At 34.3% G+C, this 23,565-nt stretch overlaps 1 protein-coding gene across 1 annotated transcript; it reads left to right on the forward strand.

The window, feature by feature from the left end:
• The first annotated feature begins 614 nt into the window (after positions 1-614).
• On the forward strand, positions 615-22,206 carry LOC126668008 (callose synthase 3). Its single transcript, XM_050361196.2, has 42 exons — positions 615-1,137; positions 2,260-2,360; positions 4,163-4,287; positions 4,390-4,483; positions 4,634-4,744; positions 4,837-4,953; positions 5,063-5,155; positions 5,529-5,620; positions 6,529-6,655; positions 6,972-7,109; positions 7,199-7,275; positions 7,373-7,466; positions 8,491-8,616; positions 8,712-8,829; positions 9,474-9,808; positions 9,967-10,019; positions 10,106-10,166; positions 11,539-11,620; positions 11,701-11,750; positions 11,842-11,928; positions 12,516-12,650; positions 12,809-12,903; positions 13,312-13,396; positions 13,479-13,639; positions 13,740-13,863; positions 13,949-14,049; positions 14,128-14,260; positions 14,369-14,520; positions 15,406-15,515; positions 15,596-15,721; positions 15,843-15,911; positions 16,026-16,215; positions 16,294-16,450; positions 17,737-17,856; positions 17,975-18,093; positions 18,174-18,257; positions 19,137-19,249; positions 19,341-19,570; positions 19,660-20,454; positions 20,531-20,581; positions 20,935-21,120; positions 21,707-22,206. Exons 1-42 carry the CDS (start codon positions 912-914, stop codon positions 21,953-21,955), a joined length of 5,892 nt encoding a protein of 1,963 aa, XP_050217153.1. The 5' UTR covers positions 615-911; the 3' UTR covers positions 21,956-22,206.
• Positions 22,207-23,565: the final 1,359 nt, after the last annotated feature.

A 23,565-nucleotide genomic window follows, 5' to 3' on the forward strand; every position in this document is an offset into this window, starting at 1 on the left:
AATTTAATCCCATTTTCTTATATATTTTGGTATATACACGCTTCTTCTTTGAAACTCACCATATTTCTATATTAGATAAAACCATTTATTTAGTTTTCTGAAATCATCTCCAAAAATTATTAATATTTCATGCCTATTTTTACTTATTTTACTGCTAATAAGTAATTGTGAGACTATCAAAATATCCGGTTTGGTGTGATGGTTTAAAAATGAGTCACCAGGGAGTTATAATCACGAATTTAAATTTCAGCTACGTCTTTTTTAAAAGAATAGAGTGGTTAGAGTTAGATTGGTGATCATTATAGCTTGAATTTACCATATGTGTGGACTTATGGACGATCCACATTCCGTAGTTTAACAGTGATTCTGAATTTCGGTTCAAGAAAGTGAGTCATCGTCTCGAGAAAAAAAAGGAAAATCATTCTAGGGGTAATTAAGTAGTTAAACAAATTCAAATTGATGGCATTAACGTGATAAAACCAAAAATGAAGACCACTGTTAACACATGACACGAAGCTCAAGAATAAATAAAAAAAGTAAAACCCGCCAATAGCAGTAAAAAGGCAGTCTTTTATTAGTAAATTTCAAGTAAACTTTCATTTTCTTTCTCTGCTTTTTCCTCTCTCTAACAAACAAATACAAACACAAACACAAACACTCCACTCACTGTTTTTTAAGCTTCCTTTCTTGCTAAGTAGCTTACACTTCCAGTTTCTCTCTCTTCCTTTTAGGGTTTACTTCTCTCTCTAACTCTTTTCTTTTCTCTTCAAATCCTTCCCTTAGAGGATTTTCCTAATTTAGTAATTTTACTGGATGACTTGCGAGCTTGTTGTAATCTGTGTTTTTTTTTTGAATTTTTGATGGTTTTTTGAGGGGATTGTACGGTGAGGGAGAGGGATAGAGGGGTAAATATGGCATCTTCCACTTCTAGAGTGGGGCCGGATCAAGGAGGTGGAGGTGGAGGAGGTGGTGGTGGTGCTACGCCGCAGCGGCGGATTATGAGGACTCAAACGGCTGGAAATCTAGGAGAGTCCATATTTGATAGTGAAGTAGTTCCGTCTTCACTTGTTGAGATTGCTCCCATTCTTCGTGTTGCTAATGAAGTTGAATCTAGCAATCCTAGGGTTGCTTATTTATGTAAGTTTCAAGACTAAAAATAATCAGTGTTTTTATTTGTGTTTTTGCTTTTAAATCTGCTTAAAAGTTGATCTTCTTTAGCTGTATTTTGAGCTTGTGAGAGATTACTAGTGTTGCCCTGTTTAGTGTGTTATCCACATATGCTATCATTTTTCAATGTTACAATGTAGGCACAGTTTAACTTATTTTACATTGCTATTCACTTTTGGTATGTTTGAATGTAAGTTTCGTACGATTTAAACAAATAGGAACCTGAATTTGTATTATTAGTAAATCTCTTGAGTGAATATAATAAATGAAGCTGTTGTCTTTCAGAATTTTTACCCTTTTATGAAATGAGTTTGTTCAAAGTTTATTGAAGATTTTCAGATTTTTTACTAGCTGCATTTGTCAATGAAGCTGTTGTCTTGAAGAATTTCTTTTGGGTGGCGCTATTGCCAGATCAACAATTGATAGGGAATGAGCAATATTTTTTACTTTGACAAAATTATCCTCTTTCAATTTGTATCTATATCTCTCTTATTAATAAAAAAGGGTGATTTTGTCAAAATACGCTTTTTTGCGCTGTCTTTATCAATTGTCGCTATGGTAATACGCCACCCATTTCTTTCTTACCCTTTTATGTAATGTGTTTGTTTAAAGTTTATTGACAAGTTTCAAATTTTTTGATAGCTGCATTTGTTTGGAGCTTTGATAAATCACAAATTTGTGACAATTTAATTTATCATTGTCTTGCACGGGGCTCATTGAGCCTGCAATTTGCATTTAATTACAATCTTGCATATGCCATAATTGACTATCTTATTATAGTTGGCTGTTTAATGTGTGCTTTTGAGTATGGGGTTTTGCATGTGGTTCCGCTCACACATATACAAACATCATAAACATACAGTCATAACTGTAGCACGTTATTGGCAGGAAATTGCATATCATTTCATTTCTTGTTGTCTTAGTGTGTTTGACTTAAGTTTGATGAGTTATATATTTTGTTATGATATCTATAACGTCTTAATTCAAATTCTTAGTAGGATTCATTGGAGAAAACAAACATTACTACTAAAATTTGGCTTTTCCCTTCAATATTTATTTCAGGTAACTGATTGTTCTTTGCTCTTAATGTAGGTCGATTTTATGCCTTTGAGAAAGCACATAGGTTGGACCCCACCTCTAGTGGACGTGGAGTTCGCCAATTTAAAACTGCTCTCCTACAACGTCTTGAAAGGGTCAGTATAATTATTCTCTACACCATGCATTTTAAATTTTGTTAGTATAGAATATGTTTATTTTGACGTATGTGATTCTAGATTCAGATTGGATCCTACTTCCTAATGTTTCTAGATTTACAGTGATGGATGAGCTCTTTAAGATAACCAGAACATAAAACTTACAATAAAGACTACACATTACAGAACCAGTGAACTCGATGACTATTTAAGGAAACATCATTCCAAAATTATTTCCGTCAAATGGCAAGTAGTGTGTAAGCTTCATTTCCCTATATAATTTGACCGTTCTAAAAGCTTAGCATCCATAGTGAAGAGCATATAACTAAAGTGTCAATGACATGAAATACTTCAGTTGCAAGCAATGTACTGATTAAAATTTAAGAAATTCATGTTTTATTTTGAACAACTTCATGGTTTAGCAAGAACTGAAAGGGAAAAATTCAAATGATGAGGTGATGGTGAAGCAAAATGTTGAAATTGGTTTCTGCTTTAGGGGCTTTTATGAGTGCCTTTATGGCAAGTAGTGTGTAAGCTTCATTTCCCTATAGATTTAATTTGGCAGTTTTAAAAGCTTAGCATCCATAGTGAAGAGCATATAACTAAAGTGCCAATGACATTAAATACTTCAGTTGCAAGCAATTTACTGATTAACATTTAAGAAATTCTTGTTTTAATGTGAACAACTTCATGATTTAGCAAGAATTGAAAGGGCAAAATTCAAATGATGAGGTGATAGTGAAGCAAAATGTTGAAGTTGGTTTCTGCTTTAGGGACTTTTATGAGTGCCTTTAGTTCAAATGATGAGGTGATGGTGAAGCAAAATGTTGAAGTTGGTTTGTGCTTTAGGGGCTTTTATGAGTGCCTTTAGTTCAAATGATGAGGTGATGGTGAAGCAAAATGTTGATGTTCTAATTTCTCTTTCTCAAACCATGAAGTTGTGCTTTAGGGGCTTTATGTTATTTTGAACAACTTCATGATTTAGCAAAAATTGGAAGGGCAAAATCCAAATGATGAGGTGATGGTGAAGCAAAATGTTGAAGTTGGTTTCTGCTTTAGGGGCTTTTATGAGTGCCTTCAGTTCAAATGATGAGGTGATGGTGAAGCAAAATGTTGAAGTTGGTTTGTGCTTTAGGGGCTTTTATGAGTGCCTTTAGTTCAAATGATGAGGTGATGGTGAAGCAAAATGTTGAAGTTGGTTTCTGCTTTAGGGGCTTTTATGAGTGCCTTTAGTTCAAATGATGAGGTGATGGTGAAGCAAAATTTTGATGTTCTAATTTCTCTCTCAAACCATAAAGTTGTGCTTTAGGGGCTTTATGAGAAACCATATTGATGTTCTAATTTCCTCTCTCAAACTATGTGTGATTTATGTCAAGACCAATTCTCGTCTGAGATTGCATAGGTCAAACTCTTTTAGATCTTCAATTTAGGATTGTAGGTGAAATATCCCTATAATTGGTGCGTCATTTGAAGACCCATGAGAAATTCCTTTAACTAAATGAAGTGTATTTAAGTCCAAGTATCAGGTATTGAGATGCTCTTCTAAATTGTGAATCAGAATGCCGGAGTTCTCTAAGCGTGGAATGAGATACCTGGAGTTAGAGTGATGAGTATTTGGGATCCAAATTCTTATAATTTATCTGGCAATTAGGCATAATGCTTTAAACAACAATGAATGTTCCAAATAGGATGCGATGAAATAACAGATATACTGTTGCAGCATCATTGGTTTAAACATCTAGCTGCTTCATTTTCTCTTTCGTGCTTGTGTTTGTACCTACTGAATTTGTCTTTTTTTTCAGGAGAATGATCCGACCTTGATGGGAAGGGTAAAAAAGAGTGATGCACGGGAAATGCAAAGTTTTTATCAGCATTACTACAAAAAGTATATCCAAGCTTTGCAAAATGCTGCTGATAAAGCTGATCGGTTAGTTTTTACCTTAGATATGGATGAAATTTTGTTTCACATAAGGTCTTTCAATGATATTATTTGAAACTCTTGCTTAGTTGGTTTTCTCTCTAAATCCAGTGCACAGCTTACTAAGGCATACCAAACTGCTAATGTTCTCTTTGAGGTTTTGAAGGCTGTTAATATGACTCAATCTATTGAAGTGGATCGTGAGGTGAAACCTTGTGACATATTATTGCTCTTATTGTAGTCTAGCAATGCATGTATTTTTAGCTGCCCACTGTTTGTTGCTTAATGTACTTTACATAAACTCCTAACTAATTGATTGCTGCATATGACTTGTTCTTTGTCACCATCTGTAAAGATTTTAGAAGCTCAGGATAAAGTTGCAGAAAAGACTCAGATCTATGTCCCTTACAACATCCTTCCTCTTGATCCTGATAGTGCAAATCAGGCTATTATGAGATATCCTGAGGTAAGTGTCCTTTCTTTGCTATGACTAGTAGCCTTCACTTTACCTTTTCTCCTTTACCATTCGAATGCTCATGAAATTTGTTGTTGTTGCAGATCCAAGCAGCTGTTGTTGCACTTCGTAACACCAGGGGTCTTCCATGGCCCAAGGACTACAAGAAGAAAAAGGATGAAGACATTTTAGATTGGCTTCAGGCAATGTTTGGATTTCAGGTGATTTAAAGAAGATAATTAGTTTTTTTGTTGTAGTTTCTAGTTTGTATTAAAATTTGTTAGTTGAATATGATTAAAGTACGTTACCACATTTTTTTAAAATATGCAGAAGGACAATGTGGCTAATCAAAGGGAGCACTTGATCTTATTGCTTGCAAACGTGCACATTCGGCAGTTTCCGAAGCCTGATCAACAACCAAAGGTTTGTGCTTTAGAGATTATTGTTCTTTGTGTCTTAACAAATTGACGGCAGACATTTTTCAAGAGCAATTTCAACAGTAGATATTATCTGTGTTTTAGTTCACTCCCTTTTGTTCGTCGGGGAAGTTGAATTCTGGCTTAATCTGATCTTCAAAAGTCATGATTTCTTATTTATGTACACATTACAGAAATTCCTTACACAGTAAAAGGACCCAAAAAGGTTGTTTTTACTGTGTACGATTGTTTTGAAGAAGAAATATTTCTCCATTTGTTCTCTAAGTCGTGAAAAGAATGTAGAAGCTGCTCTATTTGTTGAATTGTTTCAATATCTGTCCTTTCTTTCCTCACACAGATACACCTCTTTTTTTTTGTAGTTGGATGAGCGTGCATTAAAAGAAGTGATGAAGAAACTTTTCAAGAACTACAAAAAATGGTGCAAATACCTTGATAGAAAAAGTAGCCTTTGGTAAGAGTTTGCTGCGTCATTTTTTTAGTGAGTTGCTTTCCAGTCACTTGTTACTTAGGACCTAACCATCTTTGACTGATAAGGTAGATGGTGTATTATCTATTGTTATAACAGTACATTATTTTAGTTGGTAAAGTAGCTAGGTTAGAGGAAGTGGAGGGAGTTCAATTGAGTTTCTTTTTAAGATAAGGAACACAAAAAGGAGGCTAGTGAAAGAAAATGTAGCAAAGTCAGACTCTCATCTTTGCCTAGCATACTTAGAATTTACTTCAGATGATGAGAGGACATAGAAGATAGAATTTAAGGATTTTTTTGTTTGGTCACTATTAATTTCTATAGACAAGTAATTTATTTTAACCATCTTGGACTTATAAGATAGAAGATGTGTTATCTATTTTAATCACAATACATTATTTTAGTTGGTAAAGTAGCTTGGATAGAGGAAGTGGAGGGAGTTTAATTGAGTTTCTTTTTAAAAAAAGGAACCGAAAAAGGAAGCCTGTGAAAGAGAATATGGCGAAGTCAGGCTCTCATCTTTGCCGGCATAATTTTCTTTATATGAGAGTACGTAGAAGATAAAATGTAGAGATTTTTTTGTTTGGTTACTTTTAATTTATGTGGATGAGTAATTTATTGTTTCACTTCCCTTTGATATGTTAAACTGACATCTAGACATCAAAGGAATACGAAGATTAACCCTACTCATTTCACTTTAGGCTATCCACCACTATATAAATGTTAGCGTTCAATGTATATATGATGCTAATAGCATGGAAACATACATGGGAATTTTCTCTGTTTTTTTTGGTATGGCCCAATCACACCCCATCATCCCCCATTCTTTCTATTCTTTGGGAATTGCGCGTTTCAGATTGAATATTAATTTTCTGTGGTTTTTGAATTTGCAGGTTACCAACAATACAGCAGGAGGTGCAGCAACGGAAATTGCTTTATATGGGTTTATATCTTTTGATATGGGGAGAAGCTGCAAACTTGAGATTCATGCCAGAATGCCTGTGCTATATCTATCACCATGTATGTGTCAACTTGATCTGAATCTTTTAAGTAGATTACTCTTATTTAAAGTTTAATCCCATAGGTTATCTTTTAGGAAATATAGCATTCTTTTTTGTACCCATATTTTCTCACTTTCTATTATTTGGATGAACTCCCAATGTTGTTGTTGATAAATGCTCAGTAAACATGGTTCCAACTTAAAAAAAGCTGCAATCATCTTTATTGATGATTAGAACTAGCACTAAAGGCCAGTTTTATTTTGCGTGTGTTCCTTTTTTCTGATTGAAATTTTCTCGTAATCAATTTGTCATGTGTTTTGTTGTACCTTTTGCAGATGGCATTCGAGCTGTATGGCATGCTAGCTGGAAATGTCAGTCCCATGACAGGGGAAAATGTCAAGCCTGCTTATGGAGGTGAAGAGGAGGCATTCTTGAGAAAAGTTGTTACTCCCATCTATGATGTTATTGCAAAGGTGTTGCTGCCAAACCTTTTGTTTTTCCTTTTTGTGCATTTTCTTTCTGGTTATACTCATAAAAGCCAATAAATCGTCTTCCTTTCCAGGAATCTGAAAGAAGTAAAATGGGAAAATCAAAGCATTCCCAATGGAGAAATTATGATGATTTAAATGAATACTTTTGGTAGCATTCTTATTTGTTTTTTTTCCACGTCTCCTCATTTTGGTATCTGTCTAAAATTCAAAGTGGTTAACTTAGTTTACGATTGTATGATTTCCAGGTCTGTTGATTGCTTTCGATTAGGTTGGCCGATGCGTGCGGATGCTGATTTCTTTCATTTGCCTGCTGAACAAGTCCGTTACGAGAAAAATGCGGTATGCTACTGGTTTAAATCGTCCTAGCTTTTCCTTACAATTCTACATTTATTTTTGCTACTATATTACAAAATATTGTCCACATATGCACTATGTAGAGAAACAGTTTCATTAGCCATAGGAGTTGAAAAGGTGGTATATTCATCTGATATATAATACAAATAGAATGTGGCCCTTATTCCTTCTCTTTCATCTCTGCTTTTTTATTTCTTTATTTCTTTGTATATCTCATCTAACGGATGTATTATAAATTCATCACCTTTGAAGAAGTGCATGGAGGTGATGCAGTCAACTTTTTTACTGAATCCTTCTCTGAGCTTTCAATGTTAGACTTCCAATTTAAAACTTATTCAGCAATAACTTGGGATTTGCAAGACATGAATTTTAAGCTTGCTGTCTAATAAGTTCAATAAGTGTCATAATTGGTGATGAGCATAAACCTATTAGTTAATGGGTTGTAAGTTGGAATATAATTGATTGCTTTTTTTTGGACTCCCGAGCATCACCTTAAAGCGAAGATAAAGATGCATTATCTGTATCAATAAATACGGAGCTTCAATTCCCTCAGAATTGGCCGATACATCTTTCACATTTTGATGCTTCATTGTATTGCTATTTAGGGAAATGACTTCTGTTTTACGTATTATAAATCCTATAATGCATTGTAGTATTAGATAATCTTATTATTGCTGCATTGCTTGTATATTTGATGAGTATGATTTCACTAGTTTATTCGCTGGCTTTAAACTATCTTATTATATATAACAAGAATATTCTGGTTTCTAGACAAGGTTCCTTTTCAGTTTGATGGTATTGTAATTTTTTGCATATATAATTACATGGTTTTGGTTTCTAGACAAGGTTCCTTTTCAGTTTGATGGTATTGTAATTTTTTGCATATATAATTACGTATTCAAATTGAAAGTATATTTTGATTGCTTAAAGAATTTGATGGGATTGATAATTTTCTTTCATTTTAATACAAAAAGATAACTCCATGCTTGTTGTGACATTTTGTATCCAGGAGAACAGTAAACCAACTTTTAGAGATCGATGGGTGGGAAAAGTTAACTTCGTCGAAATACGTACCTTTTTGCATGTCTTCAGGAGCTTTGATCGGATGTGGAGCTTTTTTATTTTATGCCTACAGGTATGTGTTACTTTGTTATTCCCATATTGCATATTGTTCATGCTTCTTAATTTTATTGTTTTGATGCCATTCTAATGCTGGCATTTTATTTAAAGGCAATGATTATTGTTGCTTGGAATGGCTCGGGGGAACTAAGTGTTATCTTTACTGGTGATGTGTTCAAGAAAGTGTTGAGTGTCTTCATAACCGCTGCAATATTAAAGCTTGGGCAAGGTAAGATTGCAGTTGAACTTCAATTCTTTTTCTTTGGAATATTAGCTAAATTATATGTACTTGGTATTCTTTGATCATTGCAAGCTATAGTCAAGGCATTGGAAACATTAATCCATAATTTCTTTTGTCATTTGAAGTATGCTTCTCTCACAATTTGCATGTTATTTTTATGTGTAAGACTCTCCAATGATTCACAATATGTGTATCAGAAAGTCACCTATAATTGTCATTATCTTTTTATTATTATCGATTCTATTTTTTTTTTCAACATTCTTGATATTGTTGGAGATAATAAAACTATAGGTGAAGTCTCATTTAACAATTTTAGGTTTTGGGTTGATTGGTTATTTGACGTTGTATCTGAGTCTCTTTGATCAAAAGGTCAAGGTTCTAGTCCTGGTAACTCGCATTTGGTAAATTAAATATTTGAGAACAAAGTAAGGTGAGATTGTGTTTGCTCACGCTTCAGTCCTCATATGCATTGGCGTGCTGGGATATGTTGCCGATAATAACATCAAAGTAGGAGTCTCACCTCACCGTGTAACCTTTTGGGTTGATTGATTATTTGACAATTATTATTAATGATTAGCCTTTATAGCATGCAAAAATTTGATTGGTGACAATTGCTTTGTTTAACTTTGAAGCTATCCTTGACGTAATCCTTAGTTGGAAGGCTCGGCAAATCATGTCATTCCATGTTAAGTTAAGATATATTCTGAAGGTAGTTTCAGCTGCTGCCTGGGTGGTAGTTTTACCAGTTACTTATGCATATACTTGGAAGAATCCTCCAGGATTTGCTCAAACCATTCAAAGCTGGTTTGGGAATACTTCAAGCAAACCTTCATTGTTTATCTTGGCTGTAGTTGTCTACTTGTCACCAAATATGTTAGCAGCAGTCTTATTTCTATTTCCCTTTCTACGTCGATTCCTTGAGAGATCAAACTACAAGATTGTTATGCTCATGATGTGGTGGTCACAGGTATGCGAATGCTCTTTCCTCCTTTATAAAAAAGTCGTTTTTACTTAGTACAGCTAATATGACTGTAATTATAACTCTAGTCACTGTAATCCAGCATAATGTTTTGTTCAAATGGAATTCTTATAATCTTGCCTTTTTATGACATTGCAATATTGCAGCCACGGCTATATGTTGGTCGAGGAATGCATGAGAGTGCACTTTCTCTGTTCAAGTAAGTACTCGGTGCATGAACAATAAATGAACTTGCAGTTTTAGATTTGACAACTTGGTGGCTTATGCCTTGGTTTAAACATTCAGGTATACAATGTTTTGGGTTCTTCAGTTAATGACAAAGTTGGCATTTAGTTACTATATTGAGGTGCGTCATACTAACTTATCCGGCTTCTTTAGTTTTCTGTTAATTAATTCAGTAATAGAAAATCTAAACCTTAGGTTGGGCAAAAAAACCCGGCCGACCGAATTAACCGACCGAATCGATGAATTTTGGTCGGTTTGGTTTGGTTAAAATGGTTAATTCGGTCAATTTGTTTTTGTTTTTTTTTAAAATTCGGTTAATAGTTCGGTTTGAGTTTTAAATTATTCAAATTAACCGAACCGACCGAATTAACTAAAATTTGAAACTTTTTGAATTTTTTTGATTTCTAATTTTTCTTCATTATTTTGTCGGTTTTAACCGAACTGACCGAATTAACCGATTTATTTGGTCAGTTCGGTTTTGAAATTTTTCTCCTATCTTATTCAGTAGGTTTGGTTTTCGGTCAAAAATTCTTATTCGGTCGGTTTGGTTTTGGCTATTTGGTCGAACGGTTAATTCACTTAAGGGGGTGTCGGTTCGGTTTCGACCGAACCGGCCGAATGCTCACCCCTAATTCTAAAGACAAGGCGATTCTGTAGTCTTCCATGATTATTTGTTATCTTCTTTAGAATCTGGCCTTTCTCATAATGTTTTTTCTGTTTTTTTTTTGGGTGAAAAATACCTTTGATTAAACCTCAAAAACAAAACAGCTATACAAATCCTTAGCTTACAAAATGCTAGAGACCAAAACAAAGTAGCTAAACTATACAAAGTTAAGCCAGTTTATATACAACTCAGAGAACCGAGGAGTAGGGCTTCTCCTTCCATTCATCTTCATCAACACATCCTGACGGATCCAGGACTTGACAAGTTTTAGCATCAATCACTTCCTTCTCAAAAACAACCTTATTCCTCTCTCTCCAGATATGATAGATGGTGCAAATGAAGGCCATTCTCCTAATTCTGGCCAGGATGCTTGTCCCCACAGCTTTTCTACTGAACCAAGACCATTCCCTTCAAATTCCTGGATGTCTGTTAATCAAGCAGGCCTTTATAACACTCCTGAATATCTCACCAGTCATAGAACAATTAAAGAAAAGATGTTTGACAGTTTCCTCATGACAATTGCAGAAAGCATAAAGAATCATCAGCCACACAACCCCACGAGTTTAGCCTATCTTTAGTTCTAACCTTCTTTTTTATCACAAGTGAGGCTACAAAACTTTGTCTAGGCACATAACCAGAACCCTAAAGAACATTCTCGTTATGTTAAAATGTCCATACTAGTTTACATGGATTTAATTTCTTATCCAAATTTTATGAAAGTGAAAAAGTGAAAACTGCTGGCTGATGATTTGGATTGAGCAAGTACTTAGCTTTGCTTATCTGAATTCGTAAATGCTCTAAAACCCTCATGGTAAATTCTTATTTGCAGATAAAGCCTTTAGTTCGTCCAACAAAAGATATTATGAATGTTCATATCAAAGATTTCCAGTGGCATGAATTCTTCCCACGTGGTAATTGATGTAAAGATAATAAGGTCATCTTTTTTTGTTACTTTGAAAGGAAAAGTTCACGTCTTCTTTTTTCTTTGCAGCAAGGAACAATATTGGAGTTGTGATTGCACTTTGGGCTCCAATTATACTTGTATGGGTTTATCTTTCTCATCACTATGTCGATTCTCATTTTATTTGAAATAAATGTAATAGAGATGCTAAGTACCCAGAATTTTTTGTAGGTCTATTTTATGGATACTCAGATTTGGTATGCCATATTTTCTACCATATTTGGAGGTATTTATGGAGCATTCCGACGCCTTGGAGAGGTTAGAAGTAAATTAATTTTACAAAAATCATTTATGAAATTTAATGCTTTATAATAGAGGCCATTGCTAATATCCTAGGCTTCTAGCAAACTTTTAGGCCTTGCAATACTGTCTAAGGTTTAAGTTTTTAGAATTAGTCATTTCATGCAGCAAGCTGAAAGGTAGAATGATCTCCAAATACTCCATCCCTTGAGATGATCAGATCTGGATATACTCCGTTCTAGTCCTAGATATTGTCTTGCGATGTTAAGAATTGTGTCTTTTTGGGTTTAGATTGTTCTAACTTTTAGTTAAGTTGTTATCAAGTGTTTTTGTGCATGATGATTGAGCTTTTTTTTGGATGGAGAGGAATACAAGTTATGCTAGTAATCTTCATCTTTCTTTCTTAGCTAAAAAGAAAAATCACTTCCGCAAATGAAACCCAGCAACGAGTATTCCTAAAATTGTTAAAAAATTACAATGACCTAAACTATTCTGCGAATTCATCTGGTCTCATGGAATCTACCTTTTAATTTTATGGGCTTGTAAATTGTTAAAAAAAATTGACTCTTGGAGTTTCCTTTTCTTTTCTCTTGTATCCATTTCAGATTCGAACATTGGGCATGCTTCGATCTCGCTTCCAATCAATTCCTGGTGCTTTTAATGCCCGTTTAATTCCAGAAGAGAAGAGTGAGTCAAAGAAAAAAGGACTAAAAGCCACCTTGTCTCGCAATTTTCCTGTGGTAAGATGTCAATGTTATATATGCAGATGCATGCATGTGTACAAGCATACACATGAACATGCAAGCACATACTCTTACGGGTTCAAATTTATTACAGAAATAACTTCTTTTTTATAAAACTATTATGAAGACACTCTTCCCTTGATGTTTGATGCCAGTTTGCATCCAATAAAGAAGATGGGGCAGCAAGATTTGCTCAGCTGTGGAACAAAATTATTAGTAGCTTTAGAGAGGAAGATCTTATAAGTGATAGGTAAAGATTGCTGTAAAGAATTTGTTGTAATTTTAGTGTTTCTTATTGTTAAGATATGATTATTGTTAAACCCTTACCCAACAGCTTAAGCTTTTGGGTAAATTGGTTATTTGACATGGTATCAGAGCCTCTATGACTAAAAGGTCTGGAGTTTGATCCTTGGCGATCCCCATTTTTGTTAATTAAAGAAAAAGTTAATTTGAGCACAATGTGAGATGGGCCTGTGTGCTTGTTTTTTCGCGTTTCAAGCCCAGTGAACATCAAGCGTGCATGGGTGTGTTAAGATATGATTATTGTTAATGCCTCACCCAACATCTTGAGCTTTCGGGTGAACTGGTTATTTGACACTTACTTTACTTTTGATTAATATGGCTGTCTATCTTGGCCTGGGTGTCTACTGTTTTTCAGGGAAATGGATTTATTGCTTGTTCCATATTGGGCAGATGAAGATTTGGGCCTTATACAGTGGCCTCCTTTTCTGCTTGCTAGCATGGTTTCTTTCTATGTTCTCGACTTGCAGATTTGTGTTGTACTATTACTTTGATTTTGAAATTTAATGCTGTATTTCCTGTCAGATCCCTATAGCATTAGACATGGCCAAGGATAGCAATGGTAAAGATAAAGAGCTGAAAAAAAGAATAGAGGCTGAAGACTACATGTCTTGTGCTGTTCGTGAATGCTACGCTTCACTTAAGAACATCATTAAATTTTTGGTTAAAGGGAAACGTGAGACAGAGTGAGTATCTATATATTATTGATGGTTCGATCGAAAATTCTTTACAATACCTTGAACTCAGGTTTCACACAATCTACTCTATTATCTTTTTTGTTAACAGAGTAATTGATTTCATATTTTCTGAAGTCGAAAAACACATAGATGATGGTACCCTGATAAGTGAGTACAAGATGAGTGCTCTACCTTGCCTCTATGACCATTTTGTGAAGCTAATTAAATATTTGGTAATAAGCAACATCTCTTCTCCAGTAATGTTCTGATTGCGAATGGAGTGTCCAGAAGCCTAACCCTTCTAGAATTATGTTGCAGTTAGATAATAAACAAGAGGATAGGGATCAAGTTGTGATTCTCTTCCAGGACATGCTGGAGGTTGTGACGCGAGACATAATGATGGAGGATCATATATCAAGGTGCTACATCTTGATATAATTATCTTAAAAAATTTGTTTGGTTGCTGATTAATTTCTAATGATTTTTTCCTTGAACAGTCTGGTGGATTCGATGCATGGTGGAACTGGACAGGATGAGATGATTCCCCTTGATCAGCAATATCAGTTGTTTGCATCTTCTGGAGCTATTAAGTTTCCAATTGATCCTGTGACAGAAGCATGGAAAGAGAAAGTGTGTTTCACTAAAAGAGATAATCCAACATGGATATTTTCTTTCTTTAGCGTGTGTTCGCATATGAACACAGTTGCTTACTCACAATCATTGTCATAATATTTGCAGATTAAGAGGCTTTATCTTTTACTTACAACAAAAGAATCTGCGATGGATGTACCGTCCAACTTGGAAGCTAGGAGGCGCATTTCTTTCTTCTCAAATTCATTGTTTATGGACATGCCTATTGCCCCAAAAGTTCGCAATATGCTTTCTTTCTCGTAAGTTTTCTTGCTTATACATGTTTTAACTTTTAAGTGGTTTTCCTTGTTGAATTCTCTATGGAAATTTCTCTACAACCCAAAGGTGAATAAGTATGCAGTTCATCTGAATCTTTTAACATTTTACTCATTATGAAGAGTTTATCATAGTCTGATCTCAAATTTGCAATCCCTATGAAAATTAGACTCTAGGATCTTAAAATATGATTTGATTGATCAAAAGGGTATTGTTCATATATTGTTTATAGAATGCCCGATTTCACTCAAATCTTACGATAACTAGAGTTTTATTTTTCAACTCAATTTATATACCTAATGTCCATTTCTTTCCCCTACTACGAGTGAAAGGGAAAATGTTAAGACTCCCATTAATATTTAGATGAAACTTCAGGTGCTGTGCTTCATATAGGAGCTCTTTGTTTTATTAGCATGAAATGTAAACATGGCTGTTGATATTTTATTTACCATCTATAGACATCAAGCTGCGTAAGAATACTTGTATTAGCATCAAGGTGCTATGTTTAGTCTAGGGGCTAGGCCAATTAAAAATAATACTTGTAATAACAATAAAATAATTCTCATGATTTTGCTCTTGTTTTATGGTATTTATTTTCATACAATTATTAGCATACTATATTCTGGTGTTTCTACTGTGTCATTATAGTAAAATAATAAAATCACTGTGTTAACCATAGCTATTATTAGTGTTTCCTCAGTCAAGCTATTACCTTTTTCCTCCAGCTAGATTCAATTGTTTTTGTTTTCTTTATTTGACAACCAAGAGTGTTTCTACTGTCAAGTTTCTAGTTTTTATCTCTTACTAGATTGAAAATTTTCTTTTACTTTATTTAACAACCAACTTCTCACATGTCATTTACCTTGTAGAGTTTTAACTCCATACTACACAGAGGAGGTACTGTTTTCCTTGCGTGATTTGGAAGTGCCAAATGAAGATGGTGTTTCAATTCTCTTTTACTTGCAAAAAATCTTTCCAGGTTCAGTTTCTATTTCTTGTCATTTACTAGGATTAAAAAGATATTCACATGCCAGGCCTTATATCTACTGTAATGCACAGATGAGTGGAACAACTTTCTCGAGAGAGTAAAATGCTCAAGTGAAGAAGAGCTTAAAGGATTGGATGAGTTAGAAGAAGAACTTCGTCTATGGGCCTCTTACAGAGGCCAAACCTTGACTAGGACTGGTAAGTATTTCTATTTCTGTGTAGGCATATGCGTATAGCTTGTAAATATTTTCTTGTCCAATATTTTAGCGACCTTTACACTCGCTCTCTCATTTTACTAAGCCAATTTTGCAAATGCTAGTGAGAGGTATGATGTATTATCGGAGAGCTTTGGAGCTTCAGGCTTTCCTTGATATGGCCAGACATGAAGGTAACTGCTGCATCTCTTGTAATCCGCAATGTAGTTGTTTAATTTGTTTTGTGGAAATTTTTCTTGTAATTCTTGGTATAGATGTTTCTTAACCTGGTTATTACACTCTCCTAGATTTGATGGAGGGCTACAAAGCCATAGAATTGAACACGGAGGATCAGTCAAAGGGGGAAAGATCAATGTTGGCACAATGTCAAGCAGTAGCTGATATGAAATTTACATATGTGGTATCGTGCCAGAAATATGGGATACACAAGCGATCTGGTGATGCTCGAGCACAGGATATATTGAGGCTCATGACAAAGTAGGTTCAGATTAACTTATTATCTGAATAGCTGATACCTATAATATTGACCTCTGGATTTTTCTTCTTATTTGGTAGATATTCATCACTCCGTGTGGCATACATTGATGAGGTTGAAGTTACTAGCAAAGACAAATCCAAGAAGGATAACCAAAAAGTTTACTATTCTGCTCTCGTGAAGGCTGCATCACCCAAATCCATAGATTCTTCAGAGCCAGTGCAAAATTTGGATGAGGTAAACCCAGCTAGTTCAAAGTTTACCATTTGTTTGATTTTTTACAAGCAGCATACTTAATTGCGCAACAACATTCTTTCAAGCGAAGATGCTACGATTTGTGACCTTGAAGCTTGAAGCTTTTATTGCAGTTGTGCAATTTAACCACCCTGCAAAAACCTTACAAATGATCCCTTTCTATTTTATTTTAAATTTTATCTGTATGCTCTTGATTTCTATTTATCATCTATCTAGTTAACATGTCTGATAATAATAAAATGATCTTAAATCTTAATTGTAAACAAAGATTGTGAAAAATATTTACGTATATTATTAAATGGTGGTAAGTCACATATTTACACACAATGTTGCTGGAGTAAATAGGAAAGTTGACTAGTTAATTCCTATGATTAAGCCTATAATTAAGTCTTATGTTAATTTACAGCTTTCATAATCACAAATTTATTTCATAAGGCTAATATGAGCCATGAATTATACTATGCCTGACAAGTGCTGCTTCCAAGATGTTTTCTTGTTATGATTGAGAGGAGGTGAAGAGGTTACCAAGAAAAATAGTGAAGGTTACTTATAATAATTGGGGTACTGGTTGGAAATAGTCCATCCTATATCTCATCTAAGAGGCGTTTTTCTAAGATGATAGCCTGCAATTTATATCCTAGGGAGGGTTGAAAAGATAGGACCTGCAGATTGTGATCAAGACGTTCTAAAATCTGGAAATTTGACTCAGGCTCTGAAAAACAAAGTTAGTAAGATTTTGCCAAACTGTATGTCTTAGTGTGCTTTCTACATCATCATACTGTTGGAGAGACGAGAAGTATGCAGGGAGGGGATAGTTGAGTCATACAAGTAGAATTGTTTTCTCTTGGGATTTGTGTGGGGTGGGGAATGCTCTCCTTATCTGTTCTCCATGTGATGAACATTTGTAATAGCTGTCTTCACGTACATAGGATCTTTCTTTCCAAGTTTGAATTTTTTTGTCATCATAGTTAGCGAGGATGGATCTTACTATCTAATTTCTCTTTCAATAAATTGAAATGATTAAAAATGTTCTATTTGGAATTGTTTTATGTCCACTTACGTGTACTGTACACGATTTATCTAAATTCATTTTTTGGGAATGGTGTAATATTATTGAGTGTGAACTGTGAAAGCATATCCTTGTGATTGTTGTCATTGAATTGACAGATGATTTTCTTAGTTCTGCATGTTTCTCTCTGTATGGTTGCAGTTCAGCATTATTTATGATCTTGGTCTCTCCTGTTAACAGTCTTGCTTTCCTTGTACAGGTCATTTATCGAATAAAACTTCCTGGACCAGCCATCTTGGGTGAGGGAAAACCTGAAAACCAAAATCACGCTATTATTTTTACGCGTGGAGAAGGCTTACAAACTATAGATATGAACCAGGTTTATTACTTATAATATTTTCTTTCAATCCACTAAAAACACTGGGAAATAGTGATGGCTAGAAATTGGGAGACACCATCTTTAACATATTGTTGGTTGGTGGTTCATAATTCTGTAGGATAATTACATGGAAGAAGCCTTAAAAATGAGGAATTTGCTGCAAGAATTTCTTAAAAAACATGATGGTGTGAGATTCCCTACAATTCTTGGACTTAGAGAGCATATATTTACGGGAAGGTACTTTGTTCTGAATGATGTATGCTACTTTCTTGTAAATATATAGGATGTATTATTGACTTCTCTTTATGTGGGTGCAGTGTTTCATCTCTTGCATGGTTTATGTCAAATCAAGAGACCAGTTTTGTGACTATAGGTCAGAGACTATTGGCCAACCCATTAAAGTAAGTTAACATTGCATGGTAAATTGTACTGTTCAACTCTTGTCTTTGATTCTTTGTAATTCTTTTTTTCTGGCTTGAAAGTTTGGGAAGACAACTGATGAAAAATAGTAGTCCAAGTCAATCATTTTGAGCTTTTATGCTATAAAATACTCAGACGGAAAATAAGCTTAAGTGACTGTATTATGTGAAATGTAGCTGATTAAATCACGTAGGTAGAACACTTTTGATAAATGTCATGATTCCTGAAAATACCCAGTCCCTTCAGCTTTACTTTTCATAGCTAACAGTACGTGGTCAGTACAATCGGTCTGGTGCACTTCGTAAAGGTATGCATCCACCCATTTGACCTACATGGAGATTTGTCTTCCAGACATATTTCTCATAGGTTGAAAGATATAAGGTAGATAATTTTTACATTGATATTTGGTAATTTGTGGAAGGATATTGATTCAGGAAGATTTATTATGTAACTAATGTCATTTACATATTGCTAATAGGTTTTTCATTTGAGACCAACTCCGGTACTTGTTCTGAGATTATTTGGGCTTATTAGGAGAATTGAGAGCTAAATTTAATGTCTAATAGGGTTCCTATATTTATATTGATTCCACAAAGTTCAAGATTATTCTGTTTGTTGGTATGACCTCCTTTTGGTGTTATCTTTATACAATTAACTCTAAATCGTAGACATATGCAATAATGTTAACTCATGTAGCTGCAATTTGAATGTGTGAAACATAGTTCTACTGCATATTGTTGTTTCTTAGATACAGCCATAGACTGCTGTTTACATCTTTTGTTAAATCTTATGTATTGAGCAGATATTTAAGTATAATAATGTGTCTTATGACGACTGCCTCCAATTTTCTTCATATATAGGGTTCGGTTCCATTACGGTCATCCAGATGTGTTTGATAGACTTTTTCACCTCACCAGAGGGGGTGTAAGTAAAGCTTCAAAGGTCATTAATTTGAGTGAAGATATATTTGCTGGTTTGTTCTCATGGATCTTTTGATTTATTTAATGCATGATCGGTTACTTCTGCCAAGTAACGTCTGCCTTCTGGCTTAATTTCAAGAGCAGGTTTCAATTCTACACTTCGTGAAGGCAATGTTACTCATCATGAATACATACAAGTGGGGAAGGGGAGGGATGTTGGGCTCAATCAGATTTCTATGTTTGAGGCCAAAATTGCTAATGGCAATGGCGAGCAGACTTTGAGTCGTGATATGTATCGGCTCGGACACCGTTTTGACTTTTTCCGAATGCTGTCTTGCTATTTCACCACAGTTGGTTTTTACTTCAGTACTCTGGTATGTTGCGAGTTTCCATTCTTATCTTAAGATTTTATATCTATGTGCAAGATGTTTTAGATACTAAATATTATCTTTTCCCCTTACAGGTAACTGTTCTCACTGTATATGTGTTCCTTTATGGCCGCCTTTATCTTGTTCTTAGCGGACTTGAACAAGGTTTAATTAGTCAGAAAGGAATTAGAGATAATAAACCCCTTCAGGTGGCTCTTGCTTCTCAATCGTTTGTTCAAATTGGAGTTTTAATGGCCTTGCCTATGCTGATGGAAATTGGTCTGGAAAGGGGTTTCCGAACTGCACTAAGTGAATTTATACTGATGCAATTACAACTGGCACCAGTATTTTTCACATTTTCTCTTGGAACCAAGACACACTACTATGGAAGGACTTTGCTTCATGGAGGTGCAAAATACAGGCCTACAGGTCGAGGATTTGTGGTGTTCCATGCCAAGTTTGCTGAAAACTATAGGCTATATTCTCGAAGCCACTTTGTCAAGGGTATTGAGATGATGATTTTACTTGTGGTATATCAAATCTTTGGTCAACCTTATAGAAGTGCTGTTGCCTATCTGTTAATCACTATATCTATGTGGTTTATGGTTGGGACCTGGCTTTTTGCTCCCTTCTTGTTTAATCCTTCTGGTTTTGAGTGGCAAAAGATTGTTGATGACTGGACTGACTGGAACAAATGGATTGGTAACCGGGGGGGTATTGGTGTACCACCTGAAAAAAGTTGGGAATCATGGTGGGAGGAGGAACAAGAACATCTTCGCCATTCTGGAAAACGTGGGATTGTGGCTGAGATATTATTGTCTTTACGCTTCTTTATTTATCAATATGGGCTGGTATATCACTTGAGGATCACCAAGACCAAGAGTTTTCTGGTATGGCACTCTTCAAACGTGTTATCCTTTAATTTATTTGAACTTGTACTTATCAAACCTGCAAATCTTTTTATAGGTTTATGGAATATCTTGGCTGGTCATCTTTGTAGTATTATTCGTCATGAAGGTATGCAATTAATTCTTGAATCTCAATGTATTTCCATGCATTTTTTTATTGTTAGTGAATCTGGTTAGAAGAAGCCATTCAGTCGACACTGCCTTTCAGGTTTCCATGGCTCACAAATAAGTTTGGATCCATTATTGATGACCTAAAAATATAATCTGATTGACACTGTTGACGAGGCTGTTGAAATATAGTTATTTGATAAAATATATCATTTGGCGGCATTTTCTTTTTGTGTTTTCCCCTGAAAGTGTACAGATCATTAATATGTTACTTTAATTTACCCAAAAATTGTGCTATTAAATGGTATTTGTACCCTCTTTGTATAATTTAGCATAACTGTTTTTGTATTGCAGACGGTATCTGTCGGACGGCGAAAGTTTAGTGCAAATTTTCAGCTTGTGTTTCGGCTTATAAAGGGGATGATATTCCTTACTTTTGTCTCTATTTTGGTCACGTTTATGGCACTGCTTGACATGACAGTTCAGGACATCGTTGTATGCATTCTTGCTTTCATGCCAACTGGCTGGGGATTGCTTTTGGTAAGTAAATGTTCAAGTTATATGGTAAAATTGTTGACTATTATTACTCAGACAGCCCTTATCTCTACTGCCATATGTGCTCCCATATAAGTTGATGCTTTTATTTAGCTGTCTGGAATAACCTGATATTGATACCAATTATATTTAGTTGAACCATCGTTTGGTTTCAAATGATAGACGGGGCAGGTTTACAAGACAGGAGATGCACGCCAATGGTGTGGTGTAAACACTGAACCAAACTGTTAAATTCAATTCAGTGTCACATTTAAAACAATTTCGGTTGAGTTCAGTTTGACATTGTAAAAGTAATTTGCCTTTTCTGTTAGGGGTAGAATTAATATTATAAAATAATGTTGTTTTTCCGGTTCAAACCAAAAGGGCCAAACCTAAAAATTCAAGCCGAACCAAAAAATCAACATACTGACTCGTTTGGTTCTGAAAATAATGAAAATTTTGTTGGGTTTGTTTTGGTTTGAACCTCACACCTCTACAATTGCAGACAGTTATGCAGCAAGATATCAAGTGAGTTTCTGTACAGCTTGAGTACTAATTAAAATAATCTTCATTTTGTGTTATCCTTTGACAGATTGCACAGGCTTGCAAGCCTATTGTTCATCACGCTGGTTTTTGGGGATCAGTTCGGACGCTGGCACGTGGTTATGAAATTGTTATGGGCTTGCTTCTGTTCACTCCTGTTGCATTCCTTGCCTGGTTTCCATTTGTGTCCGAGTTTCAGACTCGAATGTTATTCAACCAAGCATTCAGTAGAGGTCTGCAAATTTCGCGTATTCTTGGTGGACAAAGAAAGGACCGTTCTTCACGTAACAAGGAGTAATTTTGCTGAAAGCAAAAACATTTATATATACATTTTGAGGCATCATGATTCTATCAGCAGGCCATTGTGATTCTTGTGCACATCTACTGTAATATTATTTTGTAATTATGAAGAGGTAGGGGCATTAATTATGAGAATGGAAGCATTTTTTGGTTATTAGAGATGATCATCCTTGCTCCCAATTGTTATGTAAACTAGAAAATGAATATTGTAAGCTAATTAATTTATGATGATTTTGTTAACATATGCAAGTGCTATGTCTCATTTGGTGATCTGAAACATGAAATTCCAAAAGCATCGCATGCATTTTTAACCAAAGAATCTGTAGCATGTTTAAGGGGAACATTTTCTTTTTAAATTCCAATGAGTTTCTCTTTATAAATTGCACGTTGAAGTTGTATGGGTGTGAGGTATTCTGATAGGCATTTGAGGGTGCACCATTAAGGCTAGTTTTATCAAACCAGAATAGAATTTAAAAAAGAGGAAATTACACCATTTATCATAAAAAAAATAAAAAAAATTATAAAACTACATGTTGACTTTTTTCATTTATAAAAATCTTGAAAATATTTACAAAAGTATCAAAAAATTAAAAATAATTATAAACATACGGTGTATACTGTGAGTATAATGTCAATATACTAATAAACTAACATTATATCAACATTATATCAAAATTATACCAACATTACGCATACAGAGATTTTATTAATATTAAATAAAAATTTATCAAAATTGCATCAAATCGTATCTAAAAATTAAATTAATAATATACCAAAATTATACCTAGAATATACACATCAAAATATACTGAAAATTTTATTATTACGCCAACATTACACCACATCATATACTAAAAATTAAACTAACAATATACTAAAATTATACCAACAATATCCAATTTCTCTAGTTCATTATCAATTATACTGAGAAATACATATTATTTTTTTTACATGTTATCAATTAGAAAATATATATAAAATTTTATAATCGATACACCGAAAATATAATGAAATTATACCAATAATAAACCAAATACTATTTTTAAATTATCTGATTTATAGTTTTAATATTACGAAATTATACCATAATTATACCGACATTATACACATCGTACTTTTGTAAATAATTTTCATTTTTTGGTAGTTTTGTAATTAGTTTTAAATTAGTCGTATTTTTGTAAATAAAAAAGTTTACATGTACTTTTGTAAATATTTTTAAAATTTTAGGTACTTTTATTATTGTCTCTTTAAAAATTATTAATTTGAGAGCCAGGTTGAAGTGATTTGGATTGATTAATGATTGATGGAAAATGATGAAAGTATTCGGCCTTAATGCATAACTCATGTAAATAATTCTAATGGTGTTAGATCATGGATCTCAAGTGTCTAAGATGGTATGTGGTGGCTGGACTGTATAAATATGAAAATATGGTTTCGATAGGTTATAAGTCTTAACGTATAACAAGTTGCGATACGAATCGACGCAAACTAGTTTGACGTTTTGTAGAAAATTATTATGCAAAACAGCCATATTACGAGATAATTATCTAGAGTTGTATATCTTAAAATTAAGTTCTGTTTGTTGTTACAGAAACTTAAGGATGCTAT

This window comes from Mercurialis annua, linkage group LG2 (assembly GCF_937616625.2).
Source record: "Mercurialis annua linkage group LG2, ddMerAnnu1.2, whole genome shotgun sequence".
In the NCBI taxonomy this organism is placed as follows: domain Eukaryota; kingdom Viridiplantae; phylum Streptophyta; class Magnoliopsida; order Malpighiales; family Euphorbiaceae; genus Mercurialis; species Mercurialis annua.

Bases quoted from the DNA above. Each gene is read 5' to 3' on its own strand.
- LOC126668008 (XM_050361196.2), top strand. From the start codon at position 912: ATGGCATCTTCCACTTCTAGAGTGGGGCCGGATCAAGGAGGTGGAGGT. The intron at 10,020-10,105 runs GTAAGTACTCGG...TTAAACATTCAG, and splicing joins AGTGCACTTTCTCTGTTCAA to GTATACAATGTTTTGGGTTC. The intron at 14,050-14,127 runs GTGCTACATCTT...TTCCTTGAACAG, and splicing joins ATGGAGGATCATATATCAAG to TCTGGTGGATTCGATGCATG.